Source organism: Triplophysa dalaica, chromosome 6 (assembly GCF_015846415.1).
Source record: "Triplophysa dalaica isolate WHDGS20190420 chromosome 6, ASM1584641v1, whole genome shotgun sequence".
Lineage (NCBI taxonomy): Eukaryota > Metazoa > Chordata > Actinopteri > Cypriniformes > Nemacheilidae > Triplophysa > Triplophysa dalaica.
This window is the reverse complement of record NC_079547.1, coordinates 3726235-3744359: the sequence shown is the minus strand read 5'-3', so window position 1 is coordinate 3744359 and position 18125 is coordinate 3726235. Positions and strand designations below refer to the sequence as shown.

Here is an 18125-nt window from a genome sequence, read left to right as displayed (position 1 = left end):
TATGAGAAAAAAGGTTGTCATCTGTCAATAAAATAATGAAACTTGACTTAAATAAAAGGTTTTTTTTTTTATTCTCTGTAAATTGATCAAAATCAAGAAACAAATGCTATGGACACACATGATATTTTGTTACATTTTATTATAAAAAAACAACAACAACAACATAATGATGCTAATACGGGGTACTGACAGCAGGAAAATATGGTTACGGAACATCAGCCTATATCTATATGACTGCCATAAGCACACAAAAGAGATCATTTGGTGTTTGACGTCACTCTTTGTGACATCATCAAGCATTAACCTTTGACCTGATTGGCAGCAGAGGGCTTGATGACCTCAACAGCAGGAAGTAAATAAGGACACTTCAATACTTTAAATAATGCATGAAGTAGTACCACACAATTCAGCTCGCAAATAAAATTTTATCAAGGATATACATATAATGTACTGTATAGAAGACAAAGCTGTTGACACAGAAAGTGTTCTTATGTAAAGACACAGCGTTTAATGTAAAACTGTAATGATGGTTTAGTTTAAATTATGTTTAGTTTGGTTGTATTCTTGTACAAACATCTCGTCCATGCCAGAACTTCTAAACTAAACTGAGATTAATAAAAAAGGAAAAAAAGTCAGTTTACCACACAAACAAACAAACACAAAATTTTAGTTTATAAAATTACAATTCGGGTGCAAAAAAAGACTTTTGGTTTATACCCATTAACGAGGTCTTTTGAGTCCCAGCTTAAACGGCACCAAATCTCATAGCACATATATTAAAACTCTAAATCCTACATCAAATAGTTTAGTTATTAATACCTCTTAAGTTATGACCTTAGTCTAGTTTGTTAAACGCTACATAAAGCCTATTTACTAAAAAATACAAAGAGTTAAAAATCAAAAGTGCTTAAAATGACAAGAAAATGAGAGGAAATTATGTCATTGAGGGGTCCGAAGTGCCAAAACCACAAAACAGCAATACTGACTTGGTACATCTAGTTTCTGAAATCAATGAAAATATGATTTGTAATTTTATAACAATTAAGAGATGTACAAACAAATAGATACCCGACAAAAGTATATTTACTGTGAGTTGAGCTCGCAAGAAATACAAACTCACAAGTAAAACAAATTTCCCTTTCGAATTGTGCCGTGAAATAGTCTTTTAACAAAATCAAACGTGTAAAATCTATCACCGTCGCTTTAAATAATCCAAAACAAATCAAGTGCAAGTCCCTTAAACACGATCCATCCTTGAATATTTATAACAAAGGAACAACGATGTTCTAAAAACAGGACCCAACAAAACATCAAACTTCACAGTCCTAAATCCTGAAAGATCCTGTTCTTCTGTGACCCATTTTTCAAAAACGATAGAATTCTATGCCACATGATTTAGACAGGCGATGTCCAGATGCATGCTGGGAGTCAAGACGTTCTTCAGTGAACGTCTATAAATGCACTACCCTATGACCTACACTTAACGTAGAGAAAAGTTGCAAAGCATACTACGACACGAGCAGACAGATGTTCAGGACACGCTCCGAACTACAACCTCAGAATGAAAACAAACCCCTCGGTGAGGCTGTGGAGATGCAACTTCCTATTTATCTACCTCAATCCTGTCAACATACTTCACCATCTCAAGAGTGACCCATAGTGACCACGCTTTTAAAAAAACTTACAGAAACCTTCATATTTCCAGTCTGTTATAGCATTCCTTTAGACTTTCATCCTTCCCTTCTGCTGGCCATCCAGACTACATTCAACAACCTTCTTCACATGCATTTGTCTTTCTTGAACACTACTCACATCCTAGAATCTCCACAGCTCAAACTAACACAGAAAATAAGTGCAATGATGTTGAAAAGAGAGAAATATAAAAAATAATTATGTTGTTAGAGAAAAGAATGAAAGGAAATGTTTGAGGGGAAAAGAAATTATAAGTCTTCCTTCTTGAGTGCTTTAAGGCCTTTAAATCTTCATATTTATGCAAAAAGATGCTATTACTTTATTATTGTGCTTTTAAAATATCCCTTTTCATCTTCAAGTCTTCAAGAGGTGGAATAGACGGGATATTAAAATCAACAAAGATATAAAGTCAAGGTCATCCACTCCCTCATCTTCAAGAATTATGTAGGTGGGGCGGGGCCTGAGAAAGGGAGGCGTGTCTACGTGTGGTTCGTCGTGACTCATTCCGGTTCACCCAGGGCGGAGTGGGAAGGGCCAGATAAGTAGGGTGTGGGGGCGGTACGGGATAGGTGGGACTGGAGAGCGACGCGCTGCGCCGACTGACCATGGCAGGCAGGCTTTGATTCCGCCGAAGGCCATCCAATAAACTCCCTCCTCCTGTTGCTAAGAAAGTGGCAGATTCTTGCGGCTGGTCGGACCCCTTGAGCACTTTTGTATCCAATCCCAGCTTACGCAGCTGCTCCACTAGTTTGATGCTATTCCGCTCGGACTTGTTTGGTTGCTCCTGGGGGGACTGATGATCCGGGCTCAAGAGGTCCGGTCTGGGGGAACGACCGAGTTTTAGCCCGTAAACGTCTTGTAGGAAGAGCTCGGCAGGGCGGGAGGCCAGGAAGTTGTCGGAAGAGGTGGAGCGTGAGTCGAAGGGCACAGGGGAGGGGCATGGAGAGTGGGAGGGGGAGTTGGGCGGGGTACTGGGAAGACGACGCATGGAAAGGGGCTTTTTTGGTTCTGTTGCAACTGGACCTTGAGCAGAGATGCCTTTTTCCAAAAGTAGTTTGGTGAGGCCACCGGGGGGCGCTGCTGGACGGCGAATGGGGAAAGAGTCACCCAGACTCAACCTGCAGGGAGTGACTGGAGTACTGGGACCGGTCCGAAGAGAACTTGGGGTGTAAGCGCCGATAGAAGGACTACAGACAGAGCTAACGGACAGAAGAGAATAGAAGACATTATAGAAGGATTATCAAACAAAAAATTGGGTCTTATCATGAACAAGTTCCATATTTTTTTATGTAGTAGTCAAACAATATAGTTAACCACATTTTTTTATTTTGTTGTTAGCAATAGTTCATAAAAAACATGTTCAAAACACCACACTGACACTGTCTTACCTGGATGTCGCCTGTGTGCAGTCACTAGGGTGCATGATCCGACAGGTAGTAAAAGTATACGTGGAAAAGGTTGAGCTTTGATATTTTCCAGGATTTACACCTAAACAAACAAAACATGATACAAAACGTGGTCAAATGGACATCTTTGATATTTTTTATGTCACTGACCCCTTGATGCATCCAAAGGAGGACTAGAGACCCATTGATACATTTAGCATTTTGAAGTAAAAGTCATTTTCAAACCTACATTTTACTTAATAGTTTGTAATATAGAAACTTTATTCATTTCACTTAAACAAAATTTTAATAAATATAGTTTTTTGTTTACTGCCTACACTGCAAAAAAATTTTTTTTGTTTTTTTCAGGAGAAATGTTAAAAAGTTCCTAAATCAAGATATACTTACTTTTTACTTCTACATTTAAGGAGCAAATAAGTTAAGATTCTTGTTTTCATGGAAATCATGAAATCGCTTTATGCATAAACTCGCTTTTTATCAAATATTGAAAAAATTGTTTCAATTTTTTTAATCATTTAAAAACCAAGACTAAATCAATTCTAATTTTGCTTGTGAAGTTAATTTATCTTGATTTAAAAAAAAAAAAAGACCTTCGAACAGGAAAAAAGAAAATAAGTAAGAAATGTATCTTTGCAGTGTTTGCAAAATTGTAATTGCAACCTAAAAACATTTTTATAGACCGTTTCAGCAATAACAACATAAACAAACGTTATGTGGCCCAAACTTAGCTTCCAGTAGATATCAGCAAAGAATCAAAAACTGAGTAGTTCTAATTTAATTTAATTTATTAGAATAAATATACAATCATTTATTAACTATTTAATATACAATAAAATATTAATATGAAATAAATTAAATAAAAATAAAAAAAAATAGTTATATTATAACCAAAATAACTGAACACAGACTGGAAGTTAACTTCGAGTCCGATGAAACCCTCTATATCGAATAATATTTGTAGGACTCCCTGCACCCCTTGTAGTGAATGCCATATGATAACTTTCCACAACAGTAATTTACCTGTAGAGGGCGCTTTACACCCAAGATTCAGGTCAAGCGGAGGAAATACTGTTCCAGAGATTCCAGAGGCAACTGCAGAACTGGCTGTCTGGTTGACTGCTGTTGCTATGGAAATCACCGCCGCTATAGGCACAGGGGAATTCCTTAAGGACCCAGGAAGGGGCGGGACATTCGTTGGGGTTTGGACACGACTTCTCTCTCTCTTTTCTTCGGGAGTTGACGACAACTGCACGTGAAACGTAATCCCTCCGTCATCCTCATCTTCCTCGTCGGTCTTTGTGCATCGTGTGGTTTCTTCCTTACTCTTACGCTCCCACGGTGGCTTTTCTTGGTTTTCATCTTCTTCGAGATCAGTGAGCTGATAGACTTTGTCCTGAGGAAGAGGACAGAAACCTTTGGTGACGACGCCCGGATGGGGGTCTAGAATAGTGGCCAGGTGGGGTTTGGCCAGCTGCTGCCAGTGATGAAGGGTCAGAGAACCTAAAGGAGAAGAAAATAGTAGCAGGTGAGCAATGTTTCCTAAAAACACATTTTAAACCCTTGTTCTGTTTGCTTCCTTCACATCTCACCTTCCATCGGTTTCACAATCTGCAGTTTTTCAGGCAGAAAGGTTTTGAAACAGCTGGAGGAGAAGGAAAATTCTGATAGGTTGGTGGAAGAAGAAAACGCGCTTCCCATTGGTGAACTACATCCGCTCCCGCCTCCTTCCGACTCGGCGAGCTCCTGCAGCTTACGGTCTCTCTCGGCCTGGAAAAACTGCCGCTCGCACAGGAAGTTCTGCCTTCGCAAAGACAACCGATGTACTGCTGACGTTAAGTCGTTTCCTCCAGGAAAGCCTGGTTGACCCAGACGAGAACTTTCTCTGCCAAACAGATGATTATTATAAACATCAACAAGAGTGTTTATACAGAACTAAACATAGAAACAAATTTGAATCCGTTTCAGATCACTTAAACTACACAAAAATAATAATGATGTTCAACATTTTCCATGTTAATCAGTGTTCCATGCGGGACAGCAACACACCTGCAGAGAGAAAGCTCCGCCTACACACTCTTCTGATTGGCTGTAATTTTTCAATCTTTTTTTGCCTTCATTTGTGCCTCGACAAGTAAATTACATGCATTCCTTCTATAAACACTCACTTGGTGGCATCCAGATCTCTGTGGATCTCTTCCTCTGTGTGTGACTGATGGGGCTGCGCTGTCATGACAACACCGCCGTGGGCGGAGCCTGGGATGGGAGTCATGGCAGCTTTCATCGTGGACTGATTCACCGCCCTCACTGTCTGGAACACACGCTTGTGGGCCGACCTTCGATCAGAAAGCACGATCAAAGGTCATTTTAGGTGAAGGACTGGGTCAGGTGTCTAAAGATGAAAGAATGTGTCTCACCTTTGATCCTCAAAGGCGATCTCTTCCTCTACACTCACTCCTCTCCTCATTGACCCTTCAATCTCAGCTGCCAAAGAATCCTGAACGGCAAAATGACGGTTACAACCAGATTCTTGTCTACAGTAATTTTCACGACCGTGTGTGATGTTTCTCACCATAGGGTACAGTCCATACGGCAGGTGTCTGCGCAGACCTGCAGATGGCGTGTTCTTACAGCGCAGTTCCTTAATCTCCTCCTGAGTCTCGTGTAACATTCCCACACATTCGGCGTTCCTGTCCACCATCTCTTTCAGCTAACACACACATACACCAACGTTTATAAAAAAGTAAACATCAAAACAATGGAATAACAGAATTGTAACTAAGAATTTAAAACTCCAAAATAAGGAAGACTATGTAACTTGTCATTTTTATCAGAAGCTTCTTGAGGTCTTACCCCTTTTTTAAACCGTATTAAAGAACTTCCTCTTTATTTCCTTTATTTTGAAGTGACCCTTAATCTTTGACCTAGAGTGTATATTGTGCATGCTGTTGTAATGTGTCGTCATAAAACAATCATGGTTTACTAACCCAGTGTACAAGGAGTTAAACAACCATCTGTTCCAGTGAAATGGTCATATCATTATTTATTAACAAACCCCTTCTGTGACCTTGTTATGACACTTAACCCTTGCGGTTTCATTTGATAAGTGTATCATTGAAGGCAACAATCATATAATGGGTTTAGATAAGAGCCACTACTACAGAAATGATTTCATGGCTTTTCAGAGTCACAGTGACTAGGCTGATAGTTTTAAACGCATATAATACAAAACAGAGGCTTTAACCCCACAGAATCATGATTGTAAACCCAGATTTGTAAATCTGAGTTAGTAAATCAGGGCACACTTGTGTGTTTGTGCGAGTGTGTGTGAGGTTCACCTCAGCAGTGAGCTGGCGTTGTGCTTCCTTTGAGGCATGAAGATGAACTCTCAACTCTTCTTTCTCTAATGCCACCTGAAGAACATAAACACACATAGCGATACCGCATAATTATACAATCAAGCACACAGAAACAAACACAAGTACACATCACCACACACGTGCACACACACAATAGTACACTGTGGTATTGCTATGTGTGCATTTAACATGGGGCTTCATTTTGTCCTGAAAAATCTGGATAGAACAGGGACCTATGTGAGGATCCTGTTTGTGTACTTCAGCTCCGCTTTCAATACCATCATCCCATCACTGCTGCAGATAAATCCAGCTATCTGTTCCTGGCTCTATCTGTTAGTGGATCAGCAGCTTTCTGACAGACAGGCAACAGTTAGTGAGAATGGAGAAATTCACATCCAGCACCTGCACAATCTGCACTGGGGCCCCCCAGGGGTGTGTTCTCACCCCACTGCTCTTCTCCTTGTACACAAATAACTGCGCTGCCCAGGACCCTTCTGTCAGACTTCTGAAATTCGCAGATGACACCACACTCATTGGCCTCATCCAGGATGGCGATGAGTCTGCGTACAGACAGGAGGTCGAGCAGCTGGCTGTCTGGTGCAGTCATAACAACTTGGAGCTGAACACGCTTAAAACAGTGGAGACGATCAGGAGGAACCTCCCTGCACTCCCACATCAACCCATCATGAACAGCACTGTGGCAGCAGTGGAGTCATTCAGGTTCCTGGGAACCACCATCTCTCAGAACCTGAAGTGGGACAATCACATTGGCTCCATCGCTAAAAAAGCCCAGCAGAGGTTGTACTTCTTACATCAGCTGAAGAAGTTCAACCTATCACAAACTCTATTAAAACAGTTTACTCAGCTGTCATAGAGTATGTCCTCTGCACATCCATCACTGTCTGATTTGGCTCAGCCACAAAAGACCACAGAGGACGGCTCGGACTGCTGAGAAGATCATCGGTGCTCCCCTGCCCACCCTCCAAGAACTGTATACATCCAGATTGAGGAAAAGGGCTCAGTAAATCGCCCTGGACCTCTCACATCCAAGTCATCATCTCTTCACAATGCTGCCGTCTGGTCGGGGCTACAGAGCACTGAGCACCAAAACAACCAGACACAAAAACATCTTCCCTCAGGCCATCTACCTCTTGAGCAGTTGAATGTTTTTTACCCACCATGCAATTGATAACTCTATGCCATAATTATTAAGTGCAATATAAATTATATCCTCCAGATAATACACTATTTTAATACAACTTTTTCTGCAAATTACATTTCATTCATTCTGCTGTATATAGCACATACCTTGTACTACAATAGTCTATTCTTATTTTTTACCTGTACATATTTGCATACACACATTTTATTACTCTTTACTCTCTATATCGTATGTTTATTTTATTGTATTTCTTAATTTTTATACACATAGGCCCGTATTTAAATCATCTGTATACTGTATTCTATTGTGTTATGATCTCTGTGTACAGTTGTTGCCGATACAAATCAACAACACACGCACACAATGATTAACATCCACATGCACGCACGCACTGATATAATAAATCGATACACAAGCAGAATATAAATACACACACACTGTACAAACTAACGCATACACGCACACTACAAAACAACACAAAATTGTACAATTCAACACACGCACTAACACACACGCACACACTAGAGTACACATTAATTGATAAACAGAAACAATACACACACAGACATGGATCTAATAAATCAATACAACATGATAAATCAACACGAACACACAACACGCACACACCAACACGCGCTCACACAATAGTACACATTAACATGCACGCACACACACACACTGATATAATAAATCGATACACACATGATATTACAAAACAACACTCACACACATGTACACAATAGTACAAATCAACACGCATACCCAATAGTACACAATAGTAATCTTTTACTCTTTCTGACCTCTTTGATTCGGTGCTGGAGCTCAACGATCTGTGAGAGTAACTGCGCAATCTCCTCCTGATGTCTCAGTAACGCCTCGTTCTTCTTAGAGAGTTCCTCCGTGAGCGTCACCATCTGACGGTTCGATTCACCTGAAATCAAATAAGTGCTCCTAAAATGAACCAATGATTTAAACAGTAAGCAACTATAATGCTTTACAAAATAACTTGAATCAAATTCAGCATTGCGTGCATCAGTCGAGGCAATCCCAGAATGCACTGCAGTAAGCTTTGTCCAATGTCTAGATACTCACGTAGTTCTTTCACGCAGTCCTTCACCAGCTGCTGTTCCTTCTCCTCATACGTCACGGTTTCTTTCTTCAAATGACAGGCCTGTAGAACATCAGTGCTCACCATAAGACACATCTTTTTTTAAATAACACGACTGATCTAGCAGGTTAAATGCATTTCTCGCCTCTGATCTCAAAAAGAGGTTCTCCTCCTCCACCTCCTGTAGTTTGGCCTGCAGCGCCTCCAGCTGGCTGAGGGCGAGAGCTGCACCCGCCGGGGTGGAGTGACGGAGCGGCGTGGAGCAGCTGGAGTCGGTCTCGCTCTCCTCGCTGGCGCTTGCCACCATACGCAAGAGTTCATCCTTCTTGCCCAACTCGTGCTGAAGCTGATGAGCCTGAGAGAGTAAGACGTCAGAAAAAAAGTCACTTGCTCTGCCTCTGAAATGACTTTCTTTTTAGCTGACTTCATCAAACGCTCTTGGAAATCAGTCACATTATAAATCAGGTGCATTTGTTGTACCTGATCTAGAGCCTGTGCGAGCTGTTCCTCCAGAGACTCGTTTCGTTCCTGCAGCACATGATTCCTCTGGAGGAGAGACTGACCAATCCGAGCGGCCAATTCCAGATCCCGGTCCCTCTGATATGACATCACACCATAACAAAACCAATCAGAAACACCCTGAACAAAGCACTTTTTCCCATACAACCATCTAACAGTTTTCGCTCACCTCAGCCAGCAGATGTGTGACCACGTCAATGTCATTGAACGTCTTGGTCATCTGCTCCACCCGGTCGGAGCTGAGAACTACAGGGTGAAGAAGACGCAAAGTCTTAGAAATTAAAACATTCACACATAAACAAGAAATGTATACTACGGGAATTAAGCTAACAGGTGTTTTCTTTGGATGGACCAAAACAGAAAGTGATTATACGGTCATATACCTAATTGCATGCGTACATGCATGCACATACTGCACATACCACCCAACACAAGACGCGCGTGCAGTCATAAAAACATATCTTTTGAGAAATTTACTAGACATGATTTATTCTAAGCATCCTTGAGGCTGTCTATGGGGTTCGGTCTTTAAAGGAGTCATATTCTACTCTTTCATACATTTTAATTCATCCATATATTTTTATTAGGGCTGTCAAACGATTAATCATGATTAATCGCAAACAGAATAAAAGTTTACATAATATATGTCGGTGTACTGTGCATATTCATTTTGTATTTATGAACACATACACATAATGCAATTATTTAAGAAAAATATAACAATTAATTAACTTTTATTTATTATTTCAATTATTTGTCAATATAAATTAATACATTTAAATATTTCCTAAATATATAGACAAATATGTGTATGTTTTGTGTTTATAAATACAACATTACTATGCATAGTAAACATATATATATCATTTAAACAAAAACCTTTATTGTGGATGCGATTAATCGCGATTAATCGTTTGACAGCCCTAAATTTTATACATAATTCAAGCTATAGGTTGTGAGATCACCTAAACAGAGCACGACCTGTTAACTATGATATGACCCCTTCAACATGAGTTCTCTACAAAAGGCATTCATGTATGCTGAGGTGATGTCTGGTATTAAAAGATGCTGACGCCAGCATATACACAAGAATGAAAAGTGTGCGAGTGAGACAGATAAAGGCAGATTCAGAGAGAAAGACAGCATGTTACCTTTAGAGAGACTGTTAGGAGCATTAGGAGCATATGAGGAGGAACCCACAGCTAGAAATGCTGCAGAATATGGGACGAGAGAGAGAGAGAGAGAGAGAGAGAAAGTGAGGGAGAAAACAGATTAATACATCCACAGAGAAGAAAAGTAAGATACCTTCACCGAGAGAGAGAGAGAGAGAGAGAGAGAGAGAGAGAGAGAGAGAGAGACTATAGTAAACTACATTCTTATCTATTTATTTTATTTAAAAAATGCTAAAACATTTGACATTTGTAAGTCTGGATCTCCTTAGATGTTATTGACATGTTTTTATATTTTGATAACACACACACGCGTCTTTACCTGGTGTAAAAACGTGGGTAGGAACATCATCGGAAACTTGTAGTGTCCTGACAGATATGCTCTCCATTGACCAGAGATCCCAAACACACACAGAACACTCAACAGAACCTCACTTAACGCTCAAACTCAACCTCGAAACATCATGACACAGCAGACACAAAGACTCTGATCTGCACTCAGGAATTATCTAAACAAACACAAAGTCTTGAAGTCCAGCAGACATTACTTAACACATTTTTGCGACCTTTGATCGCTAGTAAAACATCACATCAGTCATTATGGGCAGTTGTAATGCACTTCTACAGCTGACCTAGCAAAAAACTTCATGTCATTTATGAGCATCACACCTACAAAACATTTTGTTTGAGACATGGCAATGAAGGCGAATTATACAGAAAACATACACCAGACCACAGAGCCAAATGGATTATGATGACTCGTCTGAAAACAACCCATGGTTATAGCACTCAGTCTTTTGGTTTTGGTAAAAGTGAAACCACAATGACCACAAATGTACAATGATCTCAACACAGTAAGCACAGTTTAACCCTGGTATTTGCAGTAAAACTATGGTAACAGAAATGGTTATCAATCATATGTTTAATTAACTTTTACTATAATAAACCATGGCTACTTTTCCTGAGAGAAAAAGGAAGACTAACCATCAACAATTACATTAGATATTGAATTCATTGAAAATATTATTATTTACTGCATGTAAAATCACATTTAATTGAGATTCCTCTTTATTAAAACAATATAGAAAATAAATGTTCCTATAGTATTGCAAGAACTAAAATATTCTTGCAGAAATGTAGATTGAGGAATATAGTATTCTGTATTATATTTATCGAAACTAGAGGTGAACAAAGTACTTTAGTACTTCTAAATAAAAATAAAATCTTACAAAAAAATTATCGTTTTTGGAAGAAATAGTTCAACTTCAAAATGAAAATGCTGTGATCATTTATAAGAAAAATAAGATATTTTGTAAAATGTTGGTATCAACCAAAAACCGCTGGTCCCCATTGACGTCTATTGTGTGGATTGACACATAAAACCAATGCAAGTCAATGGAGACCGATGGAGTTTTCTGTTACCAACATTTTTTCTAAATACCTTCTTTTGTGTAATGTAGAAGAAAGAATATCACACAAGTTTCAAATGAGAATCATTTTAAGTTCCTTAAAGTATTTAAGTTAAATAAGAAATATTTGAAATATAGTGGATTGAAAATTATGATGCATATAACGCAAAAGTGACTTTAATCTCAACGTGTTAAAAACATCCTTAACTGTAGTTTACTACAAACAGCAGGGTACAACTGTGGTTACTACAAAAGAATAATGGCACAAAACGTTGCTGCTTTCACATCAGTCTTTGGTTTCTTTCTGTCATTCTATAAAATTACATTTAGCTAACTGGTATGAAACCTGTAACAACCCCCGTGTTGTTTCAAACACATTTCTTTGTTTCAATGAACACATAGAAAGATATTTGGAAGACTTTTAGATCTGGGACATCATCAGCACCAAAGTGTTTTTTCTGTTTTACAGTTATTTTGAAGAAAAGACTCAGGCACCTTTGACTACCCTTTAATTCTTCCTACTTTGGTAGTCAATAAAGTCCCGGAACTGAAAATGACTACCATTCTACCAAATATCTTTCTTTGTGTTCATCAGATCGAAGTAATTTATACTGGTATAAAATAACATACATTCGAGAATTTTCATTTTTAGATGAACTATCCCTTTAAATAGCCACCAATAGCCATCTGCTAAATGACTAAATGTAAATGTAAATAGCCACCAACTGCCTCCCTTGTTATTTTTACTCTCTAGATCATCACCCAGCAGTGAGAAACTATGGCTCTGGCTGTGCTCCCCTCTCTGTAGATTGACCCAAAAACACCCCACCCCTCTTAGACATTAGCCGATCCATGTATAGATCATCATCCTGCTCACCCTGACCCAACTACTTACTGTTAGCCATCGATTCGTCTCTGATGTACCCGGATTAAACCAGGAGATTACTATTTATTCCCACCCCATTATCTGATTTATAATGCTGATCGATGCAGAAACATGAACTCTAATGTTCTGAGACAAAGCATTCTAGTGGATCTACAGGACAGCGGATAAAGAAGTGAATATTTTACCGGAGACAAACAGTCTCGCAAGTTAGCGATTCAACTCAGCCTTACTCATTAACTGAGTGTTTATTTTTGTTCACGTCCAAAGTTTTGCAGCAATGAACAGTATAACAATTTAAAAAACAAAATGTAGTTTGCATCAACACTGTGTGTGTTGTTAATACAGAATTCTGTAGGAAGCAGCTCATGTCGGTCAGATACCTCGCATATCGACAGGCTCCTGATGACATCAGCAAAACATGAGCGCTCACAGATAACATCAGCGCAAGTAGCTGATCTCAGACGCACTTCCTGTGCACAATGCAGAGATAAGCACACGCCCCAAACACAACTAGTCGAAGGAAATGCCCAAGCAACAATGACAGCAAAATGCCACAAACATACATTCAACAGCACAAGAAACACACAAACACAGAGAAATCTCTGCCGTGAGTTCACCCTGAATGTCCTGTCTCTTATAGATGACCTTGCAGTGTCAGAAGCCCTACATGCCCACAAACGCTTCAAAACACACACACTTATCCTCGCTGCATGTAGCAATCCCAGATTACCTTCTGAAGCAAACTGGTCATAGAGATCTTCATTCAATACGTTTAAAACCGGCATGTCTGCTCTCTTCTTCACTTTACTCTCTATGTATCCATCTGCTTCCACCCCCCGCCTGCCCGACTCTGCTGTCAACTGCACTTAAGGGACCTGCACACGGAATTCCTGTGCCCTTTCCAGGGCCGGGCACACACACTCACCCTCCAGCATTTAAACCTTAGTGTTAATGAATAACTGACTGAAATGAGCACTTCGTTTTTTAGTCCTCCATAAAATACCAAGCGATAGCTCACCCAAAGATGAAAATTCTGTCATCATTTACACACCTTCAGATTGTTTCAAACCTGTATAACTTTCTTTGTTCTGCTAAACACGAAGAAAGATATTTGAAAGAATGTCAATATCCAAGCAGATCTCATCCCCCATTTACTGCCATTGTATGGAAAATTAATACTATGGGAGGCAATATCTGCACGGTTATTGACATTCTTCCAAATATCTTCCTTTGTGTTTTTATTAGAACAAATACATTTTTGAAGGTTTGGAACAATCTCAAGGCGAGTAAATGATGACAGAATTTTTGGGTGAACTATCCCTTTGATGTCAAATATACAATGTATACAATGTATATATATTTTTTTTTTGGCGGCATGTGGTTCAAAACTTTACAATGTGTGACATTCAAAGGTGTGTGTTATAAGGGAGTATTTATAGACAGAAATGCAATATAATATACATAACTATGTAGAAGTTTATAAAGACTTTACTTAACGAAGCGTTTTGTTTTTATTACCTTAGAATGAGCTATTTCTATCTACATAGTCCTCTTGCATGGAATTCGCCATGTTGTTTCTAAAGACAAACTGCTCTACAGAGTGCGTTTCGTGAATATGTTATATCCTTCGGCAAAGAAGCGGAAACTTGACAACATCTTTGTCCTGGGTCAGCCTCGTCGTGAGTTGAAATGAAGGGGCGAGCAGTATAGTGAGCCGTTGGTTGCAATTTGCAACCTCACCACTAGATGCCACTAAAAGTCAAAAACTTGACCTTTAAAGTTGAGTCCGATTAATGCTTCTCTAATTCTATAAAGAAATGACAATCTAATCTAATCAATCTAATTTTTATTATAAATCATTTTTAATATACTGTATCTCAAACACTGAACAGATCTGTGTTCTTGACACAGTGTTATCTAAACAGAAATAGTAACTAAGCAGTCGCGCACACGTGTTTGCTAAACACACACACACTGACACAGACACACACACAAACACACACACACACACACACACACACATACAGGGTGACTTACTCATGTAGCGGAAAGTTTCCTCGGCCAGCATGGGAGAGATTGCGCTGGGTTCTTCAGGAGAACAGGCGGGTGAGATGACCCAGTCCTGACCCTCATACAGATATAAAGAGTCCCTGGCGCAGCCACTGACACCCGCGTCACGCACCTTACTGCTCTCGTCTGCAGAAGACAAGAAAATTAAGCCAATGAACATTTTGTGTTATAAACTGAGACTGGTAATAAATGGTCACTGTATCATGCAGCTGTCAAAACTGATTAAACAACAACAATTAAACAATCTTTTCTGGATGCTGCTGTGTAGCAGAGGTTGTTGTATCCCCTTCTTAAAGATCCTAATTTAAGAATGGCTACATTTATTTTTAACAAGATCCCTCATTAAAGTTTTAGGAAAAAAAAAATATCTCATAATTTCCTGAGTGAAAGTCCTTTGTGTCACTGAAATTTGGTGAAATCAAGATTAAGTGTTTTGGAAAATATTATGAATGTGAATATGAGGTAGAACAGGTTTCTGTAGTAAACTCTATGTTTGAAGTTTTACTTTCTCAGACTCTCTCTCACACACGAACACACCTGTTCCAGCAGCTGTTTCCTTCTTCTCCACGCTCATTGGCTTTACCTCAAACATTCTGATTGGTCAGCTGGGCGAATGAGGGCGGGGCTCCGCACTCACGCCCAAACCGCACAGACAGAAGATTTACGCCTTACATCCTGTTTTGCACCAAAACACGGCTGATATATAAGGACTCCAGTCTTCACCTGAAAGAAACACACAACAGTCTCATATTGACAGAATGTCCCTTTGCATGTTGTCGGATGTCGGCAGTGACACGCAATTCAGCAAAAAAGTCGTCTGTATGAAATGTCTTTTCAATGACAATCTCTCTCTCTCTCTCTCTCTGGTGATATTTCAGCTTGGCAGGATTTGTCCCTCCAGCTGTTGGGCAGATTAACAGTTCATTGCACACAGCTCTCAACATTAATAGAAACACACTTAGTATTTTGATGGAAACTATTAATGCACATTCTTTTATAAACAGGCTTTAACTGTGTCACTGCATAAATATTTTTAAATCATTCACATTATAGAAACACAACATAGGCGTTATTTCAACGCTTTGCTTTTAAAGCTTTAACAACAGATGGGAGCAAGGCTGAATTGTGTTTTGGTCTGGAGAGTCCACGTTGAAGCGGTCTTAAAGGGGGGATCAAGGGGGACTTCCTGTTTATCACAAACTCAGATACTCCAGTGTGACTTTAAAGAGCCCACATGCACTTCCTGTCTCAATGTCTAGAGGGAAGAATTCCCACAATGCCCTTCAACATATCGTTTACAGAACATAGCATTGGCTGACTTCAAAACAAACCAAAACTGAGTTTAGAAATGGTTAATCTATAGTTATTGAGGTAAATTTGTGGTTAGTATGGTTTTGCTACAAATAAAACAAAAATCCTATGGTCACTAATAGATAACCCAAAGTAATTCCCCTTGTATATAAAACTGAAGATTTGTGGTGTGCGTTTGATCACAGGGGAAGAGATCAAAACAAACTCTCCTCCTATTGTTCCTCACCGTAAACAAAAGTGAAAGTTCGAGATCAGCACTTTGTTTTGCGTTAAGCTACCTTCAAACGTAACTCAAACTATAACCTCAAGGCATGTTATTTTCTGCCCTATTTCTATTTATAAACTTCAAACAAAACTTTATCATAAAATGTAGCACATTCTACGTATTTGCAAAAATTGACTATATTATTGTTCCTATAAAAAATTGACAGGCTCATGTCACATAATTCACAATAATCTACAAAGGAAACAATTAATCACATCTATTTTTACAACCTTCCACTTTTTCTCTTTAAGGAAGTTTCTTTTTTTAGGAAGTAAAGATTGTGATGACGATTTCTTTACTTTAAATATCAAAGACTCTTACACACAATGCATCGGGCCAGCCCATGATAGGAAACAAGTAACCAACAGATGAACTAAGAATAATCTAAACTTTTCTAACCAAACTGATTTTAATCCCTAACAAACTTCATCCGTGTCATGTCCTCTCTGGATGAGAATGTCTATGTGGACAAGCACAATTTATTGACATTATTCAAATGTAAAGTAATATTTGTCAGGGTGCGGTTCTCCTGTTCAAATGCGTTTCTGCCTCTTAAAAGCGTACATTAAAATTTCCTGATGAACACAAACAAGATGAAAAACATCCCAAAATACTTAAAATCTGTTCACCAGGTCGGAATCGATATGACCTTGTTGGTCTATCTATGCTAAATAGCCTTTCATGAAAAACTTTTAATATATATGTGATTTCAAGAGGATTTCAATGAGTAAGACTTCAACAACAGAATATCTTGAAGTCAAAAGGTATACAATTACAATACTGTATGAAAATCATAAATCATGTCTGTGATTCTGATAAGAAGATTAGTTCAGACTAGACAAAAATCATCACAAATGATCCTCAATGTTAAGACATGATAAATAAAAACAACTGTAGTAGAATGGACGACAGAAACAAAACAGTGATGAAACTACCGTCATCCCATCTAACAGCTGTTTGCAACATATTAACAGAAAACATGACAAACATGGGCGTTATTATTATGCATGATCACAAAATGCACTTTATTTAACACTCACAAAACCATGCAATAAAATGCACGAATATGTTTTGATCTACATATCGAGTCTGGAGGATTCCTAAAGGACAACAGCCACCCAACATCGAGACAGTTGAGCCTCCCGTAGCACACCCGTGATTCTCACCCACCCCGACCGTCAGATTCACCCAATCACACCTATACACACCAACATCATCTTGGATAAAGATGAAATGTACCATATCTCTTACCTCCTGATGACTTTAAACCCGTTTTCTGAGCGCTACTGGCGCATGTGGCTGCTGTCACCTCGTACGGTGAGACAATAGAGAAGCGCGCGGAGGGAGGGGTGGGGGCTGACTGAGTTTTGGGCAGATTGTGGATATAGACATTACGAAGCGTTTATTTCGTGATAAAAGTCCCACCAAAGCGATCTCACGGTGTTGCTTAAAATGTTTACTAAATGCAAAAAAATGATTAGAGATATTAAATCATGAAATAAACAGCATATATTTATGTATGCATTTATTATATTAAATATAAATATTAGTTGGTAATATTATTTACTATAATACATTTTTAATGGAAATTTGGAAAGTTGGAAAGATATATATATATAAAATGTAAATTTCAGTGCGTTTTCTTGAATCAATTACTTATTTAGGCAACAGTGTAAATTATCAGTTATAAAACGATAATGAGTGAAGATGGCTTTTATTATGCATAAATTATACGGGAGTTTAGACTAATCTGGGGGGGGCATCTCTAGTGT

General features: G+C 38.9%; 1 protein-coding gene across 5 annotated transcripts; it reads right to left on the bottom strand.

The window, feature by feature from the left end:
• Nucleotides 1-122: 122 nt before the first annotated feature.
• On the bottom strand, nucleotides 123-17718 carry trak2 (trafficking protein, kinesin binding 2). Of its 5 annotated transcripts, XM_056750594.1 has the most exons (17): nucleotides 17605-17718; nucleotides 15315-15500; nucleotides 14745-14903; nucleotides 10395-10454; nucleotides 9413-9489; nucleotides 9205-9321; nucleotides 8870-9079; nucleotides 8709-8787; nucleotides 8417-8547; nucleotides 6434-6508; nucleotides 5668-5805; nucleotides 5513-5592; nucleotides 5264-5431; nucleotides 4688-4980; nucleotides 4119-4598; nucleotides 3081-3180; nucleotides 123-2891 (listed from the first exon to the last, which is right to left on the bottom strand). In XM_056750594.1, exons 2-17 carry the CDS (start codon nucleotides 15367-15369, stop codon nucleotides 2126-2128), a joined length of 2988 nt encoding a protein of 995 aa, XP_056606572.1. In that variant the 5' UTR covers nucleotides 15370-15500; nucleotides 17605-17718; the 3' UTR covers nucleotides 123-2125. The 5 variants fall into 5 exon arrangements, with proteins under 5 accessions (XP_056606572.1, XP_056606573.1, XP_056606575.1 ...); XM_056750595.1 differs by lacking the exon at nucleotides 10395-10454; XM_056750597.1 differs by lacking the exons at nucleotides 14745-14903; nucleotides 15315-15500; nucleotides 17605-17718 and adding an exon at nucleotides 13438-13507.
• Nucleotides 17719-18125: the final 407 nt, after the last annotated feature.

Excerpts from the sequence above, each read along its gene's own strand:
- trak2 (XM_056750594.1), bottom strand. The coding sequence starts at position 15,369 with ATGTTTGAGGTAAAGCCAATGAGCGTGGAGAAGAAGGAAACAGCTGCT. Across the intron at positions 4,981-5,263 it reads AGAGATCTGGATGCCACCAA|AGAAAGTTCTCGTCTGGGTC; the intron begins GTGAGTGTTTAT and ends TCTGTTTGGCAG. Across the intron at positions 3,181-4,118 it reads GTGTAAAGCGCCCTCTACAG|GTGTAAATCCTGGAAAATAT; the intron begins GTAAATTACTGT and ends TTGTTTGTTTAG.